At 41.9% G+C, this 12,737-nt stretch overlaps 1 protein-coding gene across 1 annotated transcript in view; it reads left to right on the top strand.

Annotated features, from left to right (window-relative positions):
* Nucleotides 1-4,703: 4,703 nt before the first annotated feature.
* The window catches only part of c8g (complement component 8, gamma polypeptide), a 34,338-nt gene continuing 26,304 nt past the window's right edge, over nucleotides 4,704-12,737 (top strand). Inside the window, exon 1 of the mRNA XM_072566241.1 lies at nucleotides 4,704-4,907. Within this exon, the coding sequence (XP_072422342.1) occupies nucleotides 4,716-4,907 (192 nt within the window). The 5' untranslated portion in view covers nucleotides 4,704-4,715. The remainder of the gene's footprint in view (nucleotides 4,908-12,737) is intronic.

Genomic DNA, 12,737 nt, shown 5'->3' with positions numbered 1-12,737 from the left:
TTGGACTAAAACCTGGTGTTGTGTGATTTTTAACTGTCCACCCCAGTCCAATGCCGGCACCTTCACATCATGAACAGACACATCTGTGACAGGTGGATTGGTAAGGATGAGTTCAGTTGTGTTTTTCCCTCTTGGTTACTGCTGCAGATTCCATCTCACAGCTATGCTGTTGATGACATGACTAGCTTGGTCAGTGGTACTGATAGTGAGCCAGTCCAGCTGATGGACATTGAAGTTACCCGCTCATTCTGTGCTCTTACAACTCTGTGTATCTTCCAAGTGGTATTCAACATGGAGAAGATTGAACAATCAACTGAGAGAGTGTTTATGTGGCAATCAGTAGGAAGTTTCCTGGCTCATGTTTGACTTAATGGTTGGAGAGTAATGTGCTTTCTCTTTGGATTAGACTTCATACAGAACAACACAGCCTAAAATGGTGCTTAGAATTATGTTTTTAAAGTAATCAGCAAAATGTACTTCACCTCCCTGTAACTTTCACTGACTTACTAGTTTTCTAGTTTTACTTACATTCAGGAATCATATATTTTCAATGTCATTTTGTTAATGACATTAATATTGCCGTATGAAATTGAATTAATGATGCAAAAGTAAGCTACATTTATCTCACCATCAAATATTAGAGAAGAATTTTACTGGTCTGAGGAAGTACTTTGTAAGATGTTGCATGCACCTCCAATATGGAAATGTTTCTCATCGTGTTGACAGCAGACAGAATATTAAAAGACTGCACCAGTTTGGCTGCAGGCCAATTTTACAGTTGCCTAAATAACTCTTACGTGCCGAAAGATATTTTGTTTTTTACTCAAGTGTGATGAATAATTTCCAGCTGCATTCCTGAAGCATTTGTGCAATATTTTACAAAACATTACTTTGAACATAGCGTGTTTTGATTCTTTAATATACAAAATCCACTGATGGTATTAGCTGATGGAAAAAAATGATGCCAAAACAACAGATTTACAATTTTGTGGTAATGTGGTCAAAACTAGTTTAATTTTTGAAAATATTATGATGTAAATTGGATACAGATGAAACAAAATTATTCTTAAGATCCAAGACCTGATAGAGAGAGAGGGTATGGGAATGGGATGCATTTGAAGCATACGACAAAAGGGCGAACATCTGAACAAGGAAGAAGGAACAGGAGTAGGCCTTCGAGAATGCTGCACCATTCAATAAGATCACGGCTGATCTGCTTTTCACCTCAACTCTGTAATCCTGAATATCCTTGATAATTCATTGGTTATCTATCTCTGTCTTAAAAACAAATCAAAGATTTCACACTCATTGCCTTTTGAGGAAGGAAATTCCCAAGACTTCCCACTTTCTAAGAGAAAAAAAAAGTCTTTCCTGCTCTATATCTCAAATGGTCAGCCCCTTACTTTTAAACTGTGGCCCCTAGTTCTAGATTCTCCCATAAGGATACAGCCAGTCAAGACCCCTCAAGATCTTTTATATTTCAATTAAGTCACCTGAACTTCAGTGGATACAGGCCTAGTCTGCCTAGCCTTTTCTCATAAGACAATTTGCTCATTCCAGGTTTTGGTCAAGAGTATGGTGCTAGAAAAGCACAGCAGGTCAGGCAGCATCCGAGGGACAGGAGAATCAATGTTTCTGGCATAAGCCCTTCATCAGGAATGATGATTCTCCTGCTTCTCAGATGCTGCCTGACCTGCTGTGCTTTTCCAGCATCACACTCTTGACTCTGCAGTCCTCACTTTCTCCTCATTGCAGATATTAGTCAAGTAAACCTTCTCTGAACTACTTTCAATTCATTAACATCCTTCCATATGTATGGTAACCAGTACTGTGATCTTATCAATGCTCTGTATAAGCGAAGCATAGCTTCCTTATTTTTGCACTCAATTACCCTCACAAACAGAACACTTTATTAATTTTCATGATTACTTGATGTACTTTCATACAAGCTTCTGCAATTCCTGCACTAGGGCATCCAGATCTTATTTATTCACTCATGGGATGTGGCCAGCATTTATTGCCCATTTCTAGCTGCCTTTGGCAAGGTAGTGGTGAGCTGCCTTCTTGAACAACTGCAGTCCATGTGCTGTGGGTTGACCCACAATGCCCTTTGGCATTGGGGATTCCAGTATTTTGACCCAGCGACAGTGAAGGAACATGTTATATTTCCAAGTTAGGACAGTGGAAGGGAACTTGCAAGGAGTGATGTTCCCCTGTATCTGCGACCCTTGTCTTTCTAGATGGAAGTGGTCGTGGTTTGGAAGGTGCTGTCTAAGGATCTTTGATGAATCTCTGCAGTGAGTGGAGGGGGTGGATACTTGTGGATGTGGTACCAACCAATGCTGCTTTGACCTGATGGTGTCAAGCTTCTTGAGCGTTGTTAGAGCTGCACTCATCTAGGCAAGTGAGGAGGAATCCGTCACACTCCTGACTTGTGCCTTGGACAGGCTTTAGGGAGTCAGAGATAAGTTACTCGCCACGGTATTCCTAGCTTCTGACCTGTTTGTGTTGCCATTGTGTTTATGTAGCAAGTCTAATTGAGTTTCTGGTCAATGGTAAGCTCCAGGACGTTGATAGTGGGGTACTCAGCGATGGTAATGCCACTGAGTGTCAAGGAATGGTGGTTATAACGTCTCTTACTAGAAATGGCCATTGCCTGGCACTTGTGTAGTGCAAATGTTATTTGCTGCTTATCAGCCCAAGCTGATATTGTTCAGACTTTGTTGTATTTGAACATGAATTGCTTCAGTATCTGAGGAATTGTGAATGGTGCTGAACATTGGGTGATCATCAGCTAAGTGATGCTGGAAGGAAAGGTCATTGATGAAGCAGCTGAAGATGGTTGGGTCTAGGGACACTACCCTGAGGAGCTGCTGCAGAGATGTCCTGGAACTGAGATGTCTGACTTCTAACAACCATAACCATTTTTCTATGTGCTGGGTACACTCCAACCAGCAGAGAGTTTGTCTATGATACACATTGATTCTAGTTTTGCTATAGCCTTCTGATGTCAAGGGCTGTCACTTTCACCTCATCTCTGGAATTGAACTATTTTGTCCATGTTTGAACCAAGACTGGAAAGAGGTCAGGAGCTGAATGGCCCTGAGAGTCCAAACTGAGTGTAAATGAGCAGGTTATTGTTGAGCAGGTGCGGTTTGATAGCATTATTGATTACCCATTCCATCACTTTACTGATCTAAAGTAGATTAATGGGGCAGTAATTGGTGGGCTGGAGTCGTCCTGTTTTTTTATATACATGTACAATTGCAACATTTAAGAGGCATTTGGATGGGTATACGAATAGGAAGGGTTTGGAGGGATATGGGCCGGGTGCTGGCAGGTGGGACTAGATTGGGTTAGGATATCTGGTCGGTATGGACGGGTTGGACCGAAGGGTCTGTATCCATGTTGTATATCTCTATGACTCCATGACATACCTGGGTAATTTTCCACATTATTAGGTAGATGTCAGTATTATAATTTTGCAGGAAGTTCTGGAGCACAAGTCTTCAGTACTATTGCTGGAATGTTGTCAGGGCCTATAGCCTTTTCAGTATCCCATGTCTCCAACCATTTCTTGATATTATGTGGAGTGAATCGAATTGTGTGAAGACTGGGATCTGGAATGCTGGGGACCACTGAAAGAGGCTTAGATGGATTATACATTTGGCACTTTAGACTGAAGATTGCTGCAAAAGCTTCAGCCTTATCTTTTGTTTGGACTCTTCCACCATTAAGGATGGGGTTATTTGTGGAGCTTGCTCCTGCAGTGAGTTGTTTAATTGTCCATCACCATTCACACCCGGATGTGGAAGGACTGCAGAGCTTCGACCTGATCCATTGGTTATAGGGTTTTTAGCTCTGTCTATCACTTGTTGCTTATGCTGTTTGGCGTGCAAGTCATTCTGTTTGATAGCTTAGCTAGATTGGCACCGTACTTTTAGATATGCCTGATGCTACCTCTGATATATCCTCCTGCACTTTCCACTGGGAGTTGATCCCCTGGTTTGATTGTAATGGTTGAGTGGGAAATACAGAGTCATAGAGCTGTACAGCACAGAAAAAGATCCTTCGGTCCAACTCGTCCATGCTGACCAGATACCCCAACCTAATCTCATCCCATTTGCCAGCACTTGGCCCATATCCCTTTTAAACCCTTTCTATTCATATAGCCATCCAGATGCCTTTTAGATATTGTTGGTGTGGATTTGTTGGGCTGAAGGGCCTGTTTCCACACTGTAATTAATCTAATTAAAAAATATCTAATCTAATAAAATAGTAATTCAGAGCTCAGGTTACTATTCTGGAGACAAGTGTTTGAACCCCACCATGGCAGCTGCTGGTCATTGATTGTCGTAAAGAAGAACCTTGTTCATTAAGGGAAGGAAATCTGCCTCCCTTATGTGGTCTGGGCTACATGTGATTAAAGACCCACAACAATATGATTCACTCTTAACTGCCCTCTGGATAATTAGGAATGGGGTAATAAATGCTGGCCCAGACAGCTAAATCCATAACCTGAATTAATTTTAAAAAACAGGAAGAAGGTGGAATTGAGTAATATGGAGGGAGGGTGGCTAGCTGGGATTGTGGGAGGATGTGGATTGAGGGATATTTAAGGAAACTTGGCTGGGAATCAGAACAAACTGCAGTTTCTTTAATGATAAACCAGAGTTAACTTTTGACCTGAATTAATACTGGGCTATGCAGTGAAAATGCCAAAGGGTTCGCTGGACAGATACCTGCCTTGTCTCCAAACCATGGGATCTATCCATCTCCTTTTCCTTTGTGCAATTTGTTTGATCTTCTCCCCATGCAGCAGAGGCACAAGGTCTCAGAGGCCGAATCGAAGGATTGACAACCCCATCGACAGGATCCGGGCACAGAACAATTTTAATGTTCAGCAGGTAATTGCAGAAAAAGAAAATAATGTTTAAAATAATATAGCGTCTTTCACCATCTCAGGGATCCCAAATTCCTTCACGGCTTGTAAAGTACTTTTGAAGTGTAGTCACGGTTGCAGTTGGAAAAATGCTGTAGTCAATCTTCGCACAGCAAGCTCCCACAAACAGTCATGTGATCGTGATCAGGTAATCTTGATTTTGTGATGTTGATTGAGGGATAAATAATATCCAGAACACCACACATAATTCTTTTCTTTAAAATAGTGCCGTGGAATCATTTATGTTCGCCTCCAAGAGCATAAATTTCAAGCCTCATCTGAAATACCTCTGATAGCACAGTACTCGCTGAACGTTGCATTATAATTCCAGTTTAGAATGCTTTGCCAAAATCCTGACGTGAGACATGAACCGACAACTTCACCATTTTCTAAAGGTGGCATAAATCCATGCCTTCAGCTCGAGCCAGATGACATGCTGGACTAAAGTGTCTCATTCAGAAACACCGTCATAACTCCAATATAACAGGATTATCTCAGACCTGTGCAGACAACTAGAAACCAGCGTGTGTGGTGAATAATAACAGACTGTAGGGGACGTAGACTGGAGAAATAGATAGACCCCTGGCCGATGGGATTTATGGCAGCAATGTTTGAATTGAAGCTTTTTTGTAGGAAGAATGAGGAGAGAAAATATAAAATCAAAAGTACAGTTCTAAACAAATTGTGAGAACAGGGAGTGCTGGGGTTGTAATTAATGAGATCATTGAAGAAATCATTAAGATAGCAGTTTAAACACATGTATGGCGACCGTATCTGTATCAACAGAGGAAAGGTTACATGAACAACCTTGTAAAGCTCTGCCTTTCCCCAGCTGGAATATTGTATCTAAATCAGTGTATCACACTTTGGGAAGTGGTTTAGGAGAAGGTGCAGAGGAGATTTACCAAAATGATGCCAGCAATGACGACATTAACCTAAGTGGAGATACTCAGTTGTCTCCTTTGACCAGAGAAAATTACATGAGGATTTAATAGTCTTATAGAACATAGAACATTACAGTGAAGTGCAGGTCCTTTGGCCCTCGATGTTGCGCGACCTGTGGAACCAATCTAACCTGCACTATTCCATAGTCATCCATATGTTTATCCAATGACCATTTAAATGCCCTTAAAGTTGGCGAGTCTACTACTGTTGCAAGCAGGGTATTCCACACCCTTATTAGATTAGATTACTTACAGTGTGGAAACAGGCCCTTCGGCCCAACAAGTCCACACCGACCCGCCAAAGAGCAACCCATCCAGACCTGTTCCCCTACATTCACCCCTTCACCTAACACTACGGGCAATTTAGCACGGCCAATTCACCTAACTTGCACATCTTTAGACTGTGGGAGGAAACCGGAGCACCCGGAGGAAACCCACGCAGACACGGGGAGAATGTGCACACTCCACACAGACAGTTGCCCGAGGCGGGAATTGAACCCGGGTCTCTGGCGCTGTGAGGCAGCAGTGCTAACCACTGTGCCGCCCGGGTATCACTCTGAGTAAAGAGCCTATCTCTGACATCTGCCTTTATCAATTTAAAGTTATGTCCCCTCGTGCTAGCCATCACTATCCAAGGAAAAAGGCTCTCTCCATCCACCCTATTTAACCCTCTGATTATCTTATACGTCTCAATTAAGTCACCTTTCAACCTTCTTCTCTCAAACGAAAACAGCCTCAAGTCCCTCAACCTATCCTCAGGACATTTTGATGAAGTAGAATAAGGTCAACATATTTTGATTGGCGGACAGGTCTGCAACTGAGAAAGACAAAATCCAAGTGAGTTATTGACTACACTGTTTGGAAATTTGGTTGAAATTTGAAATTAAAGGGTTGTTTTATCTAGGGTTCATTGAAAGAAAAGAGTGGGAGGGGTTAAAAGGCCTGAAACAAGAGACTGACCTACAGTGGGTCCAATGGCAGAGTGATGTCACAACACACAGCTTAACGCAAGTGCAGGGAAAGAAGCTGATTGGCGAGTAGGACTGGTGAATATTCCAGTCTTTAAAGTAAAAGTCAGGTCTCCAGTTTATGATTAGGTTTCCAGTATTTTTTCTCTCTCTCCTCTTAAAAATAACTGCTTAAATTTTAGATTAATACTTGTGATTCTTTTCTTTTGAATCTAAATAAATAGAATATTGCAGTGCAATGTAAACAGCATGGAATCTCTAGTCATTGATTTAAATTTAATGTAACAGTGATGGTAGGGTGGGTGATGTATTGCTCCTGCACCATGTGGAAGCTGCTGGACACCAATGAGATTCAGAACAGACACGTCATTACTAATTATTTGCAACTTGAGAAGCTGGATCCAAATCGAGGAGCTGGAATCTGAGCTGCAGATGCTGTGTCACTGCAGGGAAGTGGACGGCTACTTGGACACTTTGTTCCAGAAGGCAGTCACGCCTCTCAGACTAGGTAATTCAAAATTGATGTGTGATCAGGGACAGGACGGTATGAGAGCAGGTGAGGTAGGTGTGAGAACCCAGGGTTTAGAATTGAGAAGCCTTAGCCCCTGCATTTGTCCAACAGTTATTAAGTTCTTGCAAGCCACGTGGACAAGTGTGGGAACTGCAGGGAGGCTGAACAAACTGACCACAGCATCTTGGTACATTGAATGATTTATATGGGGGGTGGGGAGATGAAACAAGAATGTAATTATGGTAGGGGACAGTATAATTGGGGAGATGGGGTTCTTTGCAGCTGTGCCCAGGAATCCTGAAGGCTTTGTCACTTCCCTGGTGCCAGCGTTAAGGACATTTCCTTGGAGCTGGAGAAGAACTTGGAGAGGGAGGGGAGAGGTCCAGTAGCCATTATCCACATTAGTACCAACAACATTGAGAGAATGGGAATGGAAGTTCTGCTGAAGGATTTTGAACAGCTAAAATGACGAGTTAAATTAAAAGGCAGAACCTTCACAGTAATAATCCCTGGATTACTGCCAGAGCTACGTGCAAATTGGCATTGGGTAAATAAAGTCAATGAGTTAAATGCATGGTTCAAAGATTGATGAGGGTTGAATAAGTGCCAGTTTACTGATGCCAGTGCCCAATACTGAGGTAGACAGGAACCGTGAGGTGTGATGGGCTTTACTTTGAACTGTGCTGGGACCAAGTTCCTGATAATCAAACAGTTGGGTTGTAGAAAGGGCTTGAATTAATTACAGGGGAGTGAGGTTTGAGAGAGAGTAAATAAAGGCTTCCACCCAAGAGGAATTGGCAGAATTGGAGGACCATTTTCTGGAAAATTATATCCAGAGTGCATCAGGATGGTATAGAGGAAGCAAATGTAGAACAATAGCAGGAAAAAGGATGATCATAGAATCCCTACAGTGTGGAAACATGCCATTTGGCCCAATAACTTCACACCGACCCTCCGAAGAGTAACCCACCCAGACACATTTTACCCTATTACTCTACATTTACCCCTGACTAATGCACCTCATCTACACATTCCTGAACACCAAGGGCAACTTAGCATGGCCAATTGACCTAACCCGCACACCTTTGGACTGTGGAAGGAAACCGGAGCACCTGGAGGAAACCCACGCAGACACTGGGAGAACGTGCAAACTCCGCACAGGCAGTCACCTGAGGCTGGAATCGAACCTGAGTCCCTGACGCTGTGCTAACCACTGTGCCACCGTGCCGTTCCAATTCAAGATCACTTCTTGATGTTACATTATTCCATTCTGTACTAACAATGTTACCTCACCTGCCTTTCCTTCCTGCCTGCCCTTTTGAAACTTCACATATCCCTGAATACTTAGTTTCCAGGTTTGATCTCCTTGTAACTGTGTGTCTATAATGCAAGATCATACTTGTTAACCTGTGGCTTTGAGGTGAGAAATGAAGAAGGAAAGTAGATACTAGAAGGAGAAGAGAAGAGAAGAGAGAATAAATCAGGAGATAATGAGGGCATGTTGTTAGAACCCTCACTGATTTTTGATTATTTTTATTGCATTCTTTGATTAATTTTGATTTGGAAGTATGAGCTCAACCTTCGGGCTGTGGGCAGCAGCTTATGTTTAACAAAAAAGGGAAAAAACAAACTGTTTTTGAAGCCAGGCTGGAAGTTAATTGCAGGTTAGATTCTACAGAGTCTTTGACATCATGGAGAGCAGTATGTTGCATCAGATAGCAGATGTTTGGCCATTAATAAGGTCAGTACCCAGGAATTAATGCCAGGAAGTCTGGGAGAGAACATGATGGTCAATCACAGGTAGGGGCAAAAGATAGGTAGTTTGAACTGAGTTTTCTAAGAGAAGCAGTATGGCTGTTGATGCTACAGCATTAAAAATTTGAAAGCTTCCTGCCTAACTTCCCACTAACAGCTACTGGAAGTTCAGAGAACAGAAGTTAAGTTATAGGAAGTACTGATACTCCTTTGGAGTGAACTGAAGAGATGGTCCTGATCGATGACTTCAGAAATCAACCAAGAAACAATCACATATGCCATGGAACAACACAACATGTGAAACATTTAAATAATCAGTTGCAGTTTTGTTAATTTATTCCTTACCTGTGTTCATTTGTCTGTCCTTTGTGTGACTAGGGCTGTAAACAGAAGCACCTGAAGTTAAATCATAGAAACAAATTAGATTGTTGTTTGATACAGTTTGTTATGCTATAAAGCAGTAGATCCATTCTCATGCAATCTCATGTTATAAGAAAAATCACAGAATAGAAGCACCATTTAAACTGTTGGGGCAAGAATTGCGATTTAATCCATACAAACTTTAAAAGTTTGTGCTTTAGAAACAGTATCTCCAATTCATCAATAGCATTATAGCGGATTTACATTAATGAAACACACATTGTAGCAGAAGAACCTGTGTTGATCTGCTAAATTTGTTATAAGTCTTTTGTTTAAACTGTGAACCCATAGTCTAAAATTGATTATTCACAAAGTCTGGGATTGGCTGTTCAAACAGTCTGGCGAGGACCATTGGGGTCAGAGTTGATTGGAAGGGGAGCCGAGTAAAGAAGACATGATAGAGCAGCAATGACAGGAGCTTCTGGGGTAACTTAGGAGGCACTGCAGAAATCCATCCCAAGAGTGAACGAGACAACTATGGCAAACAAGGGAAGTCAGGGACAGCATAAAAGCAAAAGACAAAGTGTGCAAAGTGATAAAGAGTAGTGGGAAACCTTTAAAAGCCAGCAGAGGACAACTAAAAAAAAGCAGTTGGTGGGGGAAGGGGGGTAGGGGGTGATGAAAAAGAGGGTAAGTGAGCTAGAAATACAAAAGAAGGTTCCAAAAGTTTTTTTTAAGATATAAAAATTAAGAGAGAGGCAAGAGTGGACCACTGGAGAAGTAGTGTTGGGGAACAAAGCAATGGCACAGGAACTGAATAGGTATTTTGCATCAGTCTCATAGTAGAAGGCACCAATAGCAAAGCAGAACATCAAGAGAGTCGGGGGAAGAGGTGAGTGTCAAGGCCATCACTAAGGAGAAGGGGCTGGGGAAGCTGAAAGGTTTGAAAATGGATAAATCATCTGGACCAGATGAACTACATCCCAGAGTTCTGCAGGAAGCCACTGAGGAGATTGTGGAGACATTGGTGGTGATCTTTCAGGAAGCACTTGAGTTGTGGAGATTTTAATAGGACTGGAAAATGGTTATTGTAACATCCCTGTTTATGAAGGGAGGGAGGCAGAAGATGGGAAATTATAGGCTGGTTAACCTGACATCAGTCGTTGTCTTATGTCTTATGTTGGGAAGATTTTAGAGTTTATTATAAAAGTTTGAGATTGTGGAATATGTTATGGACCAGATCAAACCCCCTCAAAATAAATTAAGAAGATAGCCTTGATGCTAACGTTTTCTTATTTATAAAGCAAATGTCAGGCGTTGCATTCTGGATGCAGTTCAATTGGTCAAACTACCAGATCTGAAGCAAAACACACTTTATTCATAAGCTATAGTTAAAAAAAGAAGAAACTGGAATAACTTAAGTCTGTTGGAAAATTTAATGAAATAATAGGTTAGTTATCTATGAAACAGTAACTGTTCCAATATAGTAACATCCCCATAAACACACCCTTGACAAAAGGTACATTCAGTAAAACAGATTGTCTCACATGCGATTGTAGCAGCAGGAAGAGAATCCCAAGCTTCTAGAAGAAGAGAGAGGAGAAAATAGCTTCTACATCCTGCTTCAAGAACCCAGCAGCTGCTACTGAAAACTACACCGAAAAATCCTGATTCGGTTGGAACTTGACCCCGCCCATGTAGGCTGCTTCTATTGTTCCAATTAAAAGAAAACAAGGCCTTACGAGTTGTTTACGGGTTTTCAACAAATTCTGTCTTCAAATCTCTGTTCAAAACAAAAGAATAAAATACATCTCTTAAATCCATGGTATTGTCACAAGTACTTGGAAGAGTATTTTAAAATGGGGTGAGTCAACATGGCTTCATCAAAGGGAACTCATGCCTGACAAATCTGTTCAATTTCTTTGAGGAGAGCCAGTGGACGTGATCTATGTGGATTTCCAGAAGGCCTTGGACATGGTGATGTGCAGGAGGCTGCTAAATAAGAGAAGAGTCTGTAGTGTAAGGGGCAAAATGATGGCACAGATAGAGGATTGGCTGACTGGCAGAAGGCAGAGAGTTGGCATAAAGGGGTCTTTTTCACAATGGTAATGGGTGACTGGTAGAGTTCCAATGGGGTCAGTGCTAGGACCACAACTATTCACGTTATATTTTTATAATCTGGACAAAGGAACTAAGTTTGCTGATGACACTAAGATAGGTGGAGGGACAGGTAGTGTTGAGAAAGTAGGGAGGCTGCAGAAGGACTTGGACAGGGTAGGAGAGCGGGCAAAGAAGTGACCGTTGGAATACAATGTGGGAAATTGTGAGGTTTCTACTCTGGTAGGAAAAATTGAGGCATAGACTATTTTCTAAATGGGAAAAGGTTTCAGAAATCTGAAGCACAAAGTGAGTTAGGAGTCCTACTTCAGGATTCTCATAAGGTTAACATGCTGGTTTAGTTGATTCTTAGGAAGACCAATGCGACGTTAGCATTCATTTTGAGAGGACCAGAATACAAGAGTAGGGACGTATTGGTGAGGCTGTATAAGGCTCTAGTCAGACCGTATTTGGAATATTGTGAGCAGTTTCTGGCTCTATATCTAAGGAAGGATGTGCTAGCAGTGGAGGGGCCTCAGAGGAGATTTAAAAGAACAATACTGGGGATTAAGGGCTTGTCATATGAGGAGCGGTTGAGGACTCTGGGTCTGTAGTTGATGGGGTTTAAAAGGATGATCGGGGGGACCCCACTGAAACTTACAGAATACTGAGAGGTCTGGATAGAATAGACATGGAGAAGATGTTCGACTAAGGGGTGAGATTGAGACCCGAGGGCACAGCCTTTGAGTGAAGTGATGAACCTTTCAAACCGACATGAGGAATTTCTTCAGCCAGAACGTGGCAAATCTGTAGAGCTCATTGCCACAGAGGACTGTGGAGGTCAAGTCATTGAGTGCATTTAAGACAGAGATGGTAGGTTATTGATTAGTAAGGGGATCAAGGATTACGGAGAGAAGGCAGGAGGATGCACTTGAGAAACATCAGCCATGACCAAATAGCAGAGCAGACTGGATGGACTGAATGGCCTGATTCTGCTACTATATCTTCTGGTCTTCTGGGTCAATTTTGAGGGTCTTTAAAGATTTTATTTCAACTGTGTTGTGTATGATTTGGAAGATTGATATGATTTGGCTGTCTGTCTCCGTGTGGTAGTATATAACAAAAGCAGTACATTATTTGTGGGTGACTTTAACCTTCAT

The sequence above is a fragment of the Chiloscyllium punctatum genome, chromosome 49, assembly GCF_047496795.1.
Source record: "Chiloscyllium punctatum isolate Juve2018m chromosome 49, sChiPun1.3, whole genome shotgun sequence".
Lineage (NCBI taxonomy): Eukaryota > Metazoa > Chordata > Chondrichthyes > Orectolobiformes > Hemiscylliidae > Chiloscyllium > Chiloscyllium punctatum.
The sequence above is the reverse complement of the archived record's forward strand: the minus strand, read 5'-3'. Positions and strand labels throughout refer to the sequence as shown.